General features: G+C 31.1%; 1 protein-coding gene across 2 annotated transcripts in view; it reads left to right on the forward strand.

The window, feature by feature from the left end:
- The window catches only part of LOC145260680 (uncharacterized), a 239,568-nt gene extending 224,778 nt beyond the window's left edge, over window positions 1–14,790 (forward strand). The window contains exons 13-17 of one of the 2 annotated variants that reach the window (XM_080119061.1): window positions 5,149–5,194; window positions 6,736–6,791; window positions 8,258–8,285; window positions 9,134–9,172; window positions 14,350–14,790. In XM_080119061.1, coding sequence (XP_079975187.1) covers window positions 5,149–5,194; window positions 6,736–6,791; window positions 8,258–8,285; window positions 9,134–9,172; window positions 14,350–14,414 — 234 coding nt within the window. In that variant the 3' untranslated portion in view covers window positions 14,415–14,790. Of the gene's footprint in view, window positions 1–5,148; window positions 5,195–6,732; window positions 6,792–8,257; window positions 8,286–9,133; window positions 9,173–14,349 lie in introns of both variants that reach the window. The other variant, XM_080119060.1, reaches the window with a different exon arrangement.
- The last annotated feature ends 1,394 nt before the right edge of the window (window positions 14,791–16,184 follow it).

Raw genomic sequence — 16,184 nt, forward strand, 5'->3', positions numbered from 1 at the left:
ATTCTAAACCTATATATTCAACAAATTTTTTATCTACAGATTTGAAACTTTGTATATAGGGTATTCAGACATATGGAAATATATCTAGCATAATCTATCTATTTTATCTATAAAAGTGAGAATGCGTGTGTGTGAGATAGCGAGAGAGAGAGAGAGAAAAAGAGAGAGATAAAAATTCTCAACCTATACATTCAACAAATTTTTTATCCACAGATTTGAACATTTGTATATAGGGTGTTCAGACATATAGAAATATATCTAGCATAATCTATCTATTATATGTATAAAAGTGAGAATGTGTGTGTGTGTGAGAGAGAGGACAATTGTCAACCTATGTATACAACAAATTTTTTATCTACAGATTTCAAAATTTGTATATTGGGCATTCAGACATATTTCAATATATCTGGCATAATCTGTCTATTATATCTATAAAAGTGAGAATGTGTGTGATAGAGAGAGAGAGAACAATTCTCAACCTATATACTCAACAAATTTTTTATCTACAGATTTGAAAATTTGTATATAGGGTATTCAGACATATGGAAATATATCTAGCATAATCTATTATATCTATAAAAGTGAGAATGTGTGTGTGTGTGTGTGAGAGAGAGAGAGAGAGAGAGAACAATTCTCAACCCATATACTCAACAAATTCTTTATCTACAGATTTTAAAATTTGTATATAGAGTATTCATACAAATAGAAATATATCTAGGATAATCTTTCTATTATATCTATAAAAGTGAGAATGTGTGTGTGTGTGAGCGAGAGAGAGAGAGAGAGAACAGTTCTCAACCTATACATTCAACAAATTTTTCTATATAGGGTATTCAGAAATATCGAAATATATCTAGCATAATCTATTATATCTTTAAAAGTTAGAATGTGTGTGTGAGAGATAGAGAGAACAATTCTCAACCTATGCACTCTACAAATTTTTTATCTACAAATTAGAAAATTTGTATATAGGGTATTCACACATATGGAAATATATCTAGCATAATCTATCTATTATATCTATAAAAGTTAGAATGTGTGTGTGAGGTAGCCAGAGAGAGAGAGAGAGAGAGAGAGAGTAAGAACAATTTTCAACCTATATATTCAACAAATATTTGATCTACAGATTAGAAAATTTGTATATAGGGTATTCAGACATATGGAAATATATCTAGCATAATCTATCTATTATATCTCTAAAATTGAGAATGTGTGTGTGAGAGAGAGAGAGAGAACAATTTTCAACCTATATACTCAACAAATTTTTTTATCTACAGATTTGAAAATTTGTATATAGGGTATTCAGACATATGGAAATATATCTAGAGTAATCTATCTATTATATCTATAAAAGTGAGAATGCGTGTGTGTGTGAGAGAGAGCGACACAGAACAATTCTCAACCTATATATTCAACAAATTTTTTATGTACAGATCTGAAATATCACATTTGTATAGAAGTAGAAATCTTGATACCTACTCTGATACCTAATAAAAGAAAGGACACTCTTTAGGGCGGATTTTGATTATAACAAGTCACTAATTAGAAATTATAATAAACATTCTAATAATTTAAGAATTTTACCAAAATAAAATTGCATGGTAATCACCCAATTTCTGCCACAAAATTTTGATTGGCAGAACTCATAAACATAAAATATATATTTTCTAATTTCATCTTTTTTTTTTCTTTTTACATAATCTGGTTTGATGTTTTCCCAAATATTCAAATCACTATATTTTGCTGCTTAATATCAAATACAGCAACTGAGTTATTTTTATGCATCAAACAATTACATTTTCTCATTCATCCAAACTAATCACTGAACATCAATTTCATATTTTCTTCACTAAAATATTACTGTGCTTGATGTCATCAAGTGGAGCGGATCATTTTTTTTTCATTTGTTCACACATTTTTCCAATTTATATATATTTTAAAGATTCTTAGCCTATGTCATTGCATACCAATCTGTTTATTAAAAGTTAAGGTTCACTGTAAACACATATGTTACACCAAAATAAAAACGCTTCAGATAATGTCTTGATATTCAATTCAGTTTCTCACATGACATCTTATGAAGTTAGTAGAAATGTTACAGACTTTTGAATCTCAAACACTTTCAATACTGTGCACTGATATTTTCTTTTTTGCAATATAAGCACATTCATGATTTTTTTTACAAACGTTAAAAACTTTCACATTGTGTAGCAATATACTGAAACAATTATAAAAATATTTGTTTTTATTTTGAATGATGCAGGGCATCTGAAGAGAGATTTTTCTAACAAAATGAAAGTATAATTTTTAGCAATAGGTATCTAGGAAAAGGCCACTACATATGTTATAAGTTCCAAATTTCCACAACCTGGCAAATACTGGTACATGCTAGCAAATTTAGATTTGCAATTACAAAATATGATTCTAATTTTTTCCTTTGCTCTTTATTCTAACACTACACTAAGTTTACTGTGTTATTTCGCTACAGTTGATATTGTGTAGAACAATAAGAAAATCATAGTGAACAATGCATTCAACAAAATTTCACACACATTTCTAGATACCTATATCTAATAAGTTCAAAAGAAAGGACACACTTAGGGAGGTATTTTGGTAGTCAAGTCACTAAAAAGAGATTAGCTGGTTTCCCGGCATAGCCCAGGATATAATTAAGATTGACTGAAATACATGTTCTAGCTGGTTTCTAGGCGTTGCCAGGGATGTAATATAGACACATTATGTTGTATATTACCTGTTCTCTTCTCCCTAAGGTAAAACAATTTCATATACATGCTGTAAATTACCTATGCTAGGGATAAAACATGAACAATATCAGTCCTAGGGTAGATAAAACAAATAATACATAGAGATGAAAGATTCCTCTCCCCTAAGAATCAAACATATGTTCAATATCTGCTTTTGTTTTTTCATTGTTTATACGGTCCCGAGCAACGCCGGGTAGCCCTGCTAGTCTATATATATAAAAGCCAAACGTCTGTGTGTATGTATGTTTGTTTGTAACGCTAAAACTTTTGAAAGACGGAACCAAACTTGACAAATTTGGTATCATATCGAAGCCCCATCACCCGGATGACAAATATCGAAATTTCACGTCAAACGGACCACTAGAAGTTGGTCAACTGATAAGTTATCTTCGAGGGGGGGGGGCCCAAAAAACCTGTCATTATCTATATATATAAAAGACAAATGTTCGTTTGTAACGCTAAAACTTGAGATGAAAGATTCCTCTCCCCTAAGAATAAAACATATGTTCAATATCTGCTTTTGTTTTTTCATTGTTTATACGGTCCCGAGCAACGCCGGGTAGCCCTGCTAGTCTATTATATAAAGAGCAAATGTCGGTGTGTTTGTGTTTGTATGTCCACTAAAAACTACATTATTTCATGTAAAAATATTGTTTTCTTTGAAGGGGAGGGGATCAGATAAAAACCGGCCTTTCAACGTGATTTGCAAACTGCCCATGCGCAAATCATAGATACATTCTTTCGTTTTAAATAGCTAAATTTGCGGTGTTATAGCGTCTGCATAATTGTAGGCACATTGATAAGAGCGTTAATAACTTCATTATTTTTTTATTTTATATTTTTGCTTCCAATTTCACTTTTGTCTGATGACACCCGAATCCTGTTTTTTTTTTTTTTTTTTTTTTTCAAAAACACCAACACCTTTCCCGCCTCTGTTGTCACACTTTATATATAATGTAGAGAGAGACAGAGAGAGCATCCACATACAGGACTGTTTCGCTGTTTCACAGCTCATCAGTATGACTAAACAAGCAACTACCTCAAGCCAGGATCGAAAAACAACAGCCCAAACTTCTAACGTTTAAGTCTACGGTTGTGTATATATATACATACATATACATATATATATATATATATATATATATATATATATATATATATATATATATATATATATATATATGTAATTATACTGAGTTTGTGAAATTTAGTAAATTTTCATATACCAATGAGTTTTAAGCCAAAAATGGTTGACTTAAAGAGTAAGCTACAAAATTATCAAATTTTATAATTGAGCATTAATATACTGTGTAAGCAAAAACAAAACTTCAAAACAAAGTGTTGGTGGCAACAAAAAGTGTATTTACGTTACAATTGTTTCCATGTCCAGTTCGACAATTTCAATTATGTCGTTTGAAAATTTTCAAAACCAGCATTTCTCCAGACTTTATGAATAAGCACACTTTTGGCAATGAAGCATTTTTTGAAGAGAAGGAGGGAAGGGGAAAGGCATGCGAGAAACATGGTAGGCGATATTAATATTTAAATAAGATTTTCCATAACCACAACAAAGGTAGATGCTTCTTGCATGCCTTTCTAGCTAGGATTTCCCCTTGAAATTGTTGAACTGGACATGGAAACAATTGTAACATAAATTGAAATACACTTTTTCTTGCCACCAACACCTTGTTTTGAAGTCTTTGCTTACACAGTATATATATATATATTAAAAAAATCACACTCACCCTTTCACTTAAAAATTCTAGAGGCTATTTTTATTAAGTCTTTGAGACCTTCTCTTTACAAGCAAAAAGAAAATATATTTTTTATACAACGATATACAGTTTGATCATAAAGAGAGTATCCGGTGTTTATATGGAGCACGTGTGTTCATGCCAGATAATCAATTGTTCGTTAGTCTATTAATTTCATGGTAAAATTAACTTTATCAGTCTCCGTGTTCATAATTAGACAAACGATAGCTTACCTTGATAAGATTTAAACTCACACCTAAGGAGGATAGTTTTGATCGAGTCATGTTGCACATATTTCTTGGAGCGATGCGTGTCGTTTGTCATTCATGGTGTTGAGATAAAAAAAAGAGAGAGAAAGAAGAAAAGAAGAGACGGAAGTGAAAGGTTAAAAGTTAAAAAGAAATGACGAGAGAAGGAAAAGGGAAGACGATGTCAAATGGGGCGATAATTGCCTATTGTTCCTTTTTTACAATTTGTGTCTGCCTGTTCTCTATGCACGAAGCTTTTAAATTGGTATATATATATATATATATATCTTTTTTCACAATTCTTTAAGAAAAATACAATGTCTTCCTAACATAGAATTGCTTTTACTTATTAAGTAGAACACTTTTCTTTCCTCTTTTTAGGAATCTGACTTACCGAATCTCCCACCACGAAAATATAAAGATGAACGTAAGTCCATTCTACAAATTTTATTCCATGCTTCAGTAAAAAAAAAAAAAAATTGTCAGACATTTTTTTTTCTTTTTTTTATGGGTAGTTAGTCAGTGTGCAGAGACACCGAAAGAGTGAGTTGAGCCATGGTTTTGAAAATCGGCGTGTATTTTTTTTTTTATAAATTTCCGATTTACTTTTTTTTTCTTTTTTTTTTATTGTGATTACTTTTTGATTGTGTTTAAAAAATTAAAGTTAATCTTTAAAAGGAAAAATGTATTTTTGCACATGAAAATAAAAATTTATAATGAAGATGTTTTCACAGCGGCTGCAAAAACTCAAAAATGGCCTAAATATAACTTTAGTAAATGTATTGTTTGCACAAAATAAGATTTTTCACTTAGATTTACAAAAAAATAGTGGGTTTATTATATTCTGTGATTTATAAATACTGAAAATTTCATTAAACTTGGTTGATTGTCCAAATTTGTGAATTTTTTATTGAATGGAGGAGTCAAAATGTTTGTACATATCAGAGATTGGCCATTAATTGTACACGTATCTAGTAGAATGTATCTGTGCAGAATTAAATATTTGATAAAAAAAATGATGAAAATATATGAATCACAGTAAAAATTGTTAAACGAAACAAAATTTTCTTATTTTGATTTTCTTCAAATGATATATATATATATATATATATATATATATATATATATATATATATAGTCTTTGAAGTTTTTAACATTTGAAACTATACAAAAAATTACTTTTTATCATTCGTTAAAAAACCATCTAGTCAGTAAGTCATTTAATCACCTGCAATCACTGCATCAACTCACTCTCGAATCCACTATAATACCAATTTTTTTTTTTTTTTTTTTTTTTTTTTTCAAGGGATCATCAGTTGTTTACCATGAAACACTGTTTTGGGGATTTAAAAACAAAACAGTATATTACTTCATGGCTCCCCAGCAGTGTTGATCAAACACCACCACCCTTAATCTTAAGAAGAAGACATGTTACAAAAAATTTTATCCAATTTCCTATTCTTAATTGCAATTACTAACCTTTTCATAGTATAAAAATGAATTTCTTACCTGTGCGATTCATCAATTTCCACATTTAAAATGGATACATTTTTTTAATTTATCAGTCTTGTATTTATAAGCTTTGGATTAATCCATTTAACTATTTATTACCCCCACTATAATTAGTAGTTTGTATATTTACATTTTTATTTATTTAAAATTAGATATATAAAGGTTAAAAATATTTTATTTTTACATATATACATTTTTTTTTTTTTTTTAATTAATATATAAATTTATTATATGTAATTATAAATACATTTTATACATTGCTAATATAGTTTTGGATTTCCTTTATTAATATAGTCTGGTTTATCTTAAACGATTCAAAAGCATCAGGATAACGAACAAATGCTTTATTTAACTGTTTAAATATTTTATTTTTATCCCCACCAATATATTTTCAAACCAATTTTGTTTTTTCAATGACGATGAATAACTATTTTTATTGTCTTTTATTTCTAGCAGAAGAAAAAAGCAAAGAAGAAAAGCACACGGGAAAATTTGGTAAAATGTTAGGAATGGTAGGTGACATTTATTTATTTTTTATTCTATTTTGAAATTTTTATTTATTTTTTTAATTTTTATATTTGTCTTTTTTTTTTCGATTTTTACATTTACCATCGTTAGTTTTTTTTTTTTTTTACTTCGCTTATTCTTATGTTTTGATTAACGCGCCCGCCCAAGCACACACGCCTACAAACACCCGGCCAACACTGGATAACCCCCGCTAGTCTATATATATAAAAGGCAAAATGTGTGTGATCATTTTATGTATGTCTTGCACAGGCTTTTTTCGCCGACACTCCCAAGGGGGGCTTATTATCACTTAGAACTGTTTATATACCTCCTAGATAATAATATCTAGGATTTGGGAACTCGGGTCGCCTCTAGATTTATTTACGTTGATTTTTACAAAATTATTGCTATTTCAGCCCGTCTTGTGTTCATTCAGCTTTTTTGTATAAAACCGAAACTAATTCAAAGCTAAGGCTCTGTTCCCGGCATTCACACCGGGAAACGTCCAGAAGCAGTCAGCTTTGATCAATGTGGGGCAAAACTCCTTATATCAGACAATTGCTATTCAATCTGGACAATGGGGAGCTGGTTTCCCCCTCCCCAACATCTTGGGGAAAAAAGCCAGTCAAAGTTGGGTAAACAAACCCAAAAACTGCCCCGCAGCAAAAGTTAACTGCGCGATTTCTATTTGACCTCATTAATGAGGTCAAATAGAAGCAGCAGTCATGTGTATCTTTCGCTTTTCAGTATAAAAAAAAGCGAAACTAGATTCGAATCGGCACTTCCCGGTAGTCTCTAGGAAGTGATGTAAACGTTTGGTCAATCTTGGCTTTTTTTTTTTTTTAGCGTCATATCAAACAATTGCTTTCGTCTGGACACTCCCCTAATAAATGGGGAGCCGAGTTATTGACCTCATTAAAAACTGTCCCGCAGAAAATGTTAACTGCTGAATAGCACTTGATTACGTCGTCGTCGTAACGCTCGCACATGATGTTAACTCTACGGTTTCCACTTGACGTCATTTAGTGCGGTCACCTGCCAATTCTCTTCTTAATTAAATAAATTCAAACTTCTTTCAGTAACTCATTCTTGCTGGCCGACCGGTTAACGTGTCATGTTTTTTTCACATTTTATTTTTCAACTTCGCCTCAGGGCTTCAAGTTCAATTCTACCTAATTACCAAAACATTTTTACACCCCCCCCCCCCGTGTTTCTTTTTTATTTAAGAGCACACACACCTTGAAACACACCCGGGCAACGCCGAGTACCCCCACTAATCAGCTATAATCGAAACCAAAACTTATGAAGAATTATTTATGACAAGAAATAGAAGTCCATAACAATTAAATGACAGTCACCCGCATGTAATCGTAACGCACAAAATTAATACGTAGAGATTAGATGTCAGACTGAAATTTTTAATAAAAATTTTTTCCAAATTTTTATTGGTTTTCTTTTGTTCTCGTTCCAGTTTCATATAAAGAATTCTTCGAGTAGTGGTAAGTTATTTCCTTTTTCTTTAATTTCCAACCGCCCCCCCCCTTTCCCCCGTATGAAATTGGAACTCAAAAAATTTGGTGTCACAATTTTCTCAATTTGTTTTTTGCTCTGAAATCAGAATTTGAAATGCTGACTTTTATATAAACTAGTTTTGGGACAATCGGAAAAAAAAACTTGTGCCTATTTTCTGATGCCAAAAACGATTTTTTAAATTATCTTTTTTATTTTAGCTTAATTTCCCATTGCTGGTATTAATGATTAAATTAATAAATATTTATTGATTCTAAATTATCAATAAAACTAAAATCAATCGCTTCACATTTGCAAAATAAAAAAAATGCATGGGTTTTTACATGGATTCAAAAATTAAAAAAACAATTTTATAGTCAAATATCTAAAAATTTAAAAACAAAAGTTTGTATTCATCGGACTACTGTTCTCATCTTGCATGTGATTTTCACGTTTCGATCGATGTAACCTCCGACCTTCTTCAGGTGTATCTTGTCGAACCCGGGAATGTTTCTGTTGAGCTCGGGATTTTGGACGAAATTTCGAGCAGAACCTTTTATTTATGTTACGGAGATAGCTTGCTCTTGTTCCGTCAGCCATGACTGGATAGAGACGCTACCCCCGTGACATAAATAAAGGATTCCGCTCAAATCAAGATGAGAACAGTAGTTCGACGGATAATAATACAAATAACCAATCCTCATCTCAAAAATTCAGAAAAGTTTTTTTTTTTTTTTTTTTTTTAAATTTTAATTCAAAATCTTAACATTTTAAGGATTCATCTTTAACTTTTTTTTCTCTTTTGTTAATTTTCTTAAAATTTTCTTAAAATTTTCAGATAAGCATAGTGGAAAACATCAAAAGATTACAGAAACTGGTGAGTTTTTTGTTTTTTTTTTATTTATTTATTTTTTTTTTTTTTTCATTTTTTTCTTAAATTTATTTTTTTTTTTTTCATTTTATTTTTTTTAAATTTATTTTTTTATTTTTTTTATTTTATTATTTTTTTTCATTTTTTTTTAAATTTATTTTTTTAAATTTATTTTATTTTTTTCATTTTATTTTTTTTTTATTTTATTTTTTTTTTTGTTTTTTTATTTATTTTTATTTTTTTTTCATTTTTTTTAAATTTATTTTTTTAAATTTATTTTTTTTTTTCATTTTATTTTTATTTTATTTTTTTTTTGTTTTTTTTTATTATTTTTTATTTATTTATTTTTTTTTTTCATTTTTTTTTTTCATTTTTTATTTTATTTTTTTTTTAGATTCCTAATTGAGAGGTCATTTTAGTTTTTTACCCTTTTTTTCTTTTGATGGGTTCTGATTTAATGTTTTAATTAAGTTCAATCCTACTTAATTCATCATCTTAGTATTTTGCCTGAAATTATACACCGAAGTGCTGTTGTCTCGGTTGCATCTGTCGATAAAAAACAACCTGTATAGCTTCTATACATCTTACATACGGATAAAATAGTCACCACACATCCACCCTGTTGGGGACAGGACGGTCTGCCGTGTTTTAGACGATCCCGTCCCCATGTGTATTATGGTGAAATGGGTGTATTTAATGGTAGAGAAATTGAAAAGGCGAAAGGTCGCATAATGAAGACGAAAATATACCGTTATATATCAACAAAACATGCAATTTATTTGCATAAATATATACAGGAAAGAGATATAGGAAGTGATAGGAAGAATAAGAGCTCATTGAGAGATAAGTAACGTTACTTGCGGTGACTGTCTAGTCAGGACGCGGTGGTGGCTCATGGCTCCCACCGGAGCGGTGGTTCGTCACATCTTGATTGTTTGAGCATTCCGCAGAAAAGAGAGTGAATTAAGAGAAACAGGAAGTGACGTAGGTAGGTCGCTCTTCTGAGTTAAAGGGCGATAATCGAGTTGGGCTGAGAGTGTTCAACTCCCACAACCCCCTACACCTCCCCTTGAGTCTTAAAAAACATAAACTACCTACATTATTTAAGACTATGATAGAAACCCTATACACATTTTTACATTTCACTTTATATAATACGCTCCTCCTTTATCTTAGAATTCGATATATAATTCCCCCTTTATTTCATTTATTTCATTCCTGATGAATCCCACGCTGGACGTCGCATCCCCATTATGTTACTTAGCATCTTCTCTACTCTTCTGATGAGAAGCATTAGGCTTCGAAATACCTTGGTATAAAGGGTCTTCTCTATCCCCCGACTAAATGTTTGTATACCTTTATTAAATAAATGAACCATTCTATATTCCCCAATATATAGTTTTTGTGACTTCATTTTCCAATCTTATTGTTTCCTATATAAGCTCCAACGAAATTTGTTGAGCTTTATATTATCCCGATAAGAATTGAATTTACTCTATTCTCCTAGCTCTCTAAGCGCTATATATATATATATATATATATATATATATATATATTAGCAAATAGTTATAATGGTTTACACCTTATTTGCTAAAGTCAGTTAGACATGGAAAATCGCAATTAAAAGTTGTTTAAGTGTTTAAATATCATAGAGTAAGAGAAGTTAATGAAAACGATATAAAAATTCACATCCAAATTGCATGGTAAAATCCGAAGTGAATATCTTTGATAGCAGTGTGGTAAAATAATCCAAGCTGTATTTTGAGTAATCCACATCACAAGGTAATGGTCCGAAGTAGGCATTTCCCTGGAGTAAGTTTCTTTGTTTATATAATGGGTCTGGTAAAAAAAAAAATGTCTATATAGGTCCGGTGGATCTGTTTATTAATAAACATATAAATTGATATATTTAATATTTTTTATAATTATAGGACATGAGCTCCAAATTCCACTCCAAAATAACTTCAAATAAACAGATCCACTGGACCTATATAAAAATTTTTTTTTTTTTACCGAAGACAGAAGAGTCTGTCCCCTATTGGTATCTGAGTGATGGTAGTGTCGAGCTGTTGATAGAAGGCTCCTTTGATGTGGTCTTCTGTGTCCAGTGTTGGGGCATATGCTAACACTAGCGTGATGAGCTGGTTATTTGGGAGTGGTAGTCTTAATGTCATTTCACTGATGGCATTGTTGATAAATTAAAATAAAAGATTTCTATAATTTCTTAAAGTTTCTAGAATGTTCTATAATTATAAAAAATATTAAATATATCAATACTATATAATACTTTGTTGCATCTTACTATAACAAAGGTCCATACAGAATTTCAGTTAGATCAACCGATAGTTTCTTAAAAAAGACAAAATTGGAACAAAAAGAACGGATGCTGAGAAAAAGATCATTTTTAATTTTTAATGAATAGAAATGATTTCTTTGAAAATAAAATTTCATTTTACAAAACTCATGCTTTTTACATGAAGATCACCACTTATCAAGGCCTGAAGGCCACTCAGGGATAAGGGTTATTGCGTATACAGTAATCAATGAGATAGTATTGTAGTAATCATTAGTGTTGGAGATTTGATAGTCTAACTTATGGGGGTGGTTTGTCAGACGTTTGTTTATGTTGGACTTGAAGACGTCAAAGTTGTAGTTAGGTGGGAAACAGGCAAGCGGCAGAGAGTTCCACTGGCATGCAGTTCTAAGAAAGAAGCTTTGCTCATGGAATCTACGTTTGGATTTATGCACAGATAAAGAGTGGGGAAAATTATTGACAGTAGTTTCAGCCAGACGGGTTTTTTATCGTGAAAGATTGGCGAGGGGGAACAAGAGATTGGAGCTCAGACGAGCACCTGCCATGGAAATAATGATAAAACAAAGACAGGCTCATAACGTCTCTTCTGTGGGAGAGAGGTTGCAGAGAAGAGAAAAGGGCATCCCCCACTAAACCACGAAGTCTATTTTGTACTCTGTCAAGGCAGGATAGGCTGTTTTTAGCAGCTCCTGCCCAGATGTGGCAGCAGTATTTCATCCTTGGACGTACTTGGCTTTTATACAGATAGAGAATTGCATCAGTAGTGAGATATCTTCTGGAGCGGTAGAAGGATCCCACCATTTTCCCAGCGTCCTTGGCAACAGACCTGATGTATGTGTTCCATTTCAGATCAGGAGTAAAAGTCAAACCCAGAAGCTTGTCAAAACATGGAGCCTCCCCAAGACGAAAGCCAGCCATTTCAATTGATGCCAGATTGGGATCAGAGCGTTGATGATGTAAAGATAGAAGCTTGGTTTTGAATGCATTAAAAGTGACCAGCCACCTCTTCCCCCACTGTACCATGTGCTCAAGATTATTGAATGATGTACTTACATATATTCCTTTTTAAAAACAAAATTATTTACCTTTTTGGTTTTGCTGGTGATGGGGCATTCCACTGGATGCTAGATGTTTTCCTACTATTTCAGAAACTCTGAGGTATCGTTTTTAATACCGTGAGAAATGGAAATTCAACAGTTTGGAGCATATTTAGAAATAAAACACAAATGAATAAAGCTTCTTTGCCAGAATTGCTTGCCTGTGGAACCCTGTTCCGCTGGCCTGCTTCCCAGTTGAATACAACATAGTAGCCTTCAAATCCAATGTAAACAAATTCTAGTTGAGCCGTCACTATAACTAATCAAATTCTACCCAATTTACACTATTATCGATTACAACACTATAGTCAATGACCCTTATCCTCGAGTGGCCTTCGGGCATTTGTAAGTGGTGACTCGCAAGTAAACCAAATACACACATATATATATATATCTTGCTCTTTTTTTTATTGAGCACTCTTAATAACCTTGTTAAATTCATGAGTTATCACTCTGAAAAACTTAACTTGGTGTACATATATATATATATATATATATATATATATATATATTCTTATGATATATACCAATCCTTATTTAAGAAGTTCAATCTAATTACAGAGCAATATAGAGAATAAATTACAAAAACTTATGTTCCAAAATTCATGATGTTGACCATCTTATAATTTATTCCTTTTATTAAGTTGATATTTACAATTCTTCACAGTATCTGTTTCGTAGCGCAAAATCAATCACTTAATTATTATATCAATCATTGAATCTATTATGCCCTTAACTCATCAAAAGAAATAACAATAATTAATCCATCAAAAGGAAATAAAGTGTGATTTGACATTAAAATCCAAAAATTTGAAGGGAAGATTGATTTGATATGATAATTGATTGATTTTGCGATAAAACATCTCATCAGATAAGTTGAAAAAAATACATGGTTAATACGTATCTTAACGCATTTTTATTCTGTTATTCACTGTATTAAACAGTGTGGGCGGTCTCATTGTACTTTTAATATATATATATATATATATATATATATATATATATATATTAAGTAATGTGATTGATAATTTAAAATTTAAAAATCAAATTTTAATTAAATTAAAAATCCGTTTCATAAGAAGGAACAACAACAAAATCAATTATCTGTACGATCGTTTCAGAAAACAATGCTTTTTATTGTGGTATACATCAAGTTATGTACAATAATTATATATATGTACGATCGTTTCGGAAAACAATGCTTTCTATTGTAGTATACATCAAGTTATGTACAATAATTATATATAATTATATATAATTATTGTACATAACTTGATGTATACCACAATAAAAAGCATTGTTTTCCGAAACGATCGTACAGATAATTGATTTTGTTGTTGTTCCTTCTTATGAAACGGATTTTTAATTTAATTAAAATTTGATTTTTAAATTTTAAATTATCAATCACATTACTTAATATTGAATTAGCTCTAGGACATTTAACTATCGAGCTTATTATATATCTAAATTACAACGAGCACTTTCTATTTCCTGTATTTTAATTAAACTAGTAATTTCACTGTTACATTAAAATACACTCAGCTCTTTAGACTATTGTTCTAATCTCCTTTATATATATATATAGTAAGTTATGAAAATATATATGGCAATCGAGCTACACAGAATATTTTGTGTTTCATTCTCCATGAGACTTCATCTGGCATAAGCGTGTTTAAAATAGTGTTGTTTTACTTTCAGACATTTTTTTTTTATTCATATTTTATTTGATTTTCCATCTAAGCACTTTTTCTTTTTTTTTCTTTTTCATCCAGGTTTCCCGCACAGAACTTCACAACCAAAAGGACCAAGAGATCCTCCAAGCTTTTTTAAAAAGTGAACGCTGATGACCTTTAAACTAATTATTATCATTATTATGATATTATTATATGTAAAATTATTTTTTATTTTTATTTTCCTTTCGGCTCTCACGTACCCCCAAATATGCTGATTTTGAAAACATGCTGGTCAACTCTCCAGTTTTTTTGTTTTAGTTTTTTTTCTAATAATTATCGATGGTAGCAATGCTTTGATAAAAAAGGTTTCATAGCAAATTTAGTACGACGATTCAAGAATGATTGCTGCGATCTTCTCATTGGTCACCAAGCTAATCCTGGATTCACGACTTTCTTTGAAACCTCTGTTATCAATGGCTAACCAATTTATCGCTGTCTGGTATCATTTATAATAAATATATAATGCTTCTCCAAACATAATTGAGCACGGTGTTTATTTCTCCTAAACTGAAGATGTCTAGATCTGATGACCTCAGAGGAAGAGTGACATCTGGGATCTGGACGTATATGCAGAACAGTAGACGTTGTTGTTATAGATAAGTTTCTTGGTGTTATGTGATAGATCGAGCACAAGAACTAGTGGAACTGAAGACATGTCTAGATCTGATGACCTTAGAGGAAGATTTTAAAGAACAGTAGACGTTGTTTGTACGGTCACGTTGAAAGAATAGATAAGTTTCTTGGTTAGTAGATGTAGAACAGTTGAGACCGCACGTCCAGTTCACAGATAATGATGAAGAATTGAATTTTTTTAAATTTTAAACTAGTCGAACTCATGTTCGTATGTTACCTGGAAAAAATTGATGAAACCAAAACTATACTCTTAGCTAGACACAATCACCAAAATACCACATTTACTCTCTGGACTTGAAGTATGCTTTGCTTTTCAATGATTTTATTTACATGCAAATATTTTTATACGCGTGCATGTATATATTGGATGTAAGTAAAATCCTCGAACTGCAGACGTTATTTTATAAAATGAAAGATTAAATCTGGGATCTGGACATACGTGCAGAACAGTAGACTTTGTTGGTATGGTCACGTTGAAAGAATGGGTAATGGATACAAGTTCCTGGGTGAATAGATGTAGAACAGTTGAGGTAGCAGGTTCAGTTACCAGTGCAAGGCCAAGGAAAACGTGGGCAGAAGTAAAAAGAAGAAACTTGAGAGAAAGGGGGATGAATAAAGACCTGGGCAGAGATAGGTTAGTTTAAAAGTCAATTTTTAAAAGTCGTCCAAAACACACACACATACATATATGGATACCTTTCTGCAAGAGTTGCAAAAAAACTTAACTTTAACATCTCCCCTAACGGGGATATACATGCAACTGGGGATTGCTTGTGAAATTCTTACTCCCATGAAACTTCTCCCTTTGGAGGAAGCAGGTTAAGCCCATATGTTGTTAGTGCTGTTCCATTCCTTTGCCATTTTCACACACACACACACACACACACACACACACGTTATATATATAAACTTTATTATATACTTACCAGTTAGGTTAAAAAAAAAAAAGTATGTAAAAAAATTATGCAAATTCATCAAGTATTTTTAGTTTTTAAAAAATCAAAACTTTGTTGGTGTAAGCTGTCGGCGGCCAATGGACAAGCTTTAATTCAAGCAAAAAATAAAAAAGAAAGCGTCAACAACCACGACCCTTCCATATTAAGAATTGCTTTCTAAATTTGCACAGAGATTTTTTTTTTTTTTTTTTTTTTAATAAAAATATGGAATCAATTTGCATAAATTTTGGCATACAGTCAGGTTTTTTTTTTTTTTTGCCTAAAAAGTAATTACGTAATAAAAAT

This window comes from Euprymna scolopes, chromosome 36, assembly GCF_053919585.1.
Source record: "Euprymna scolopes isolate OS-2025 chromosome 36, ASM5391958v1, whole genome shotgun sequence".
Lineage (NCBI taxonomy): Eukaryota > Metazoa > Mollusca > Cephalopoda > Sepiida > Sepiolidae > Euprymna > Euprymna scolopes.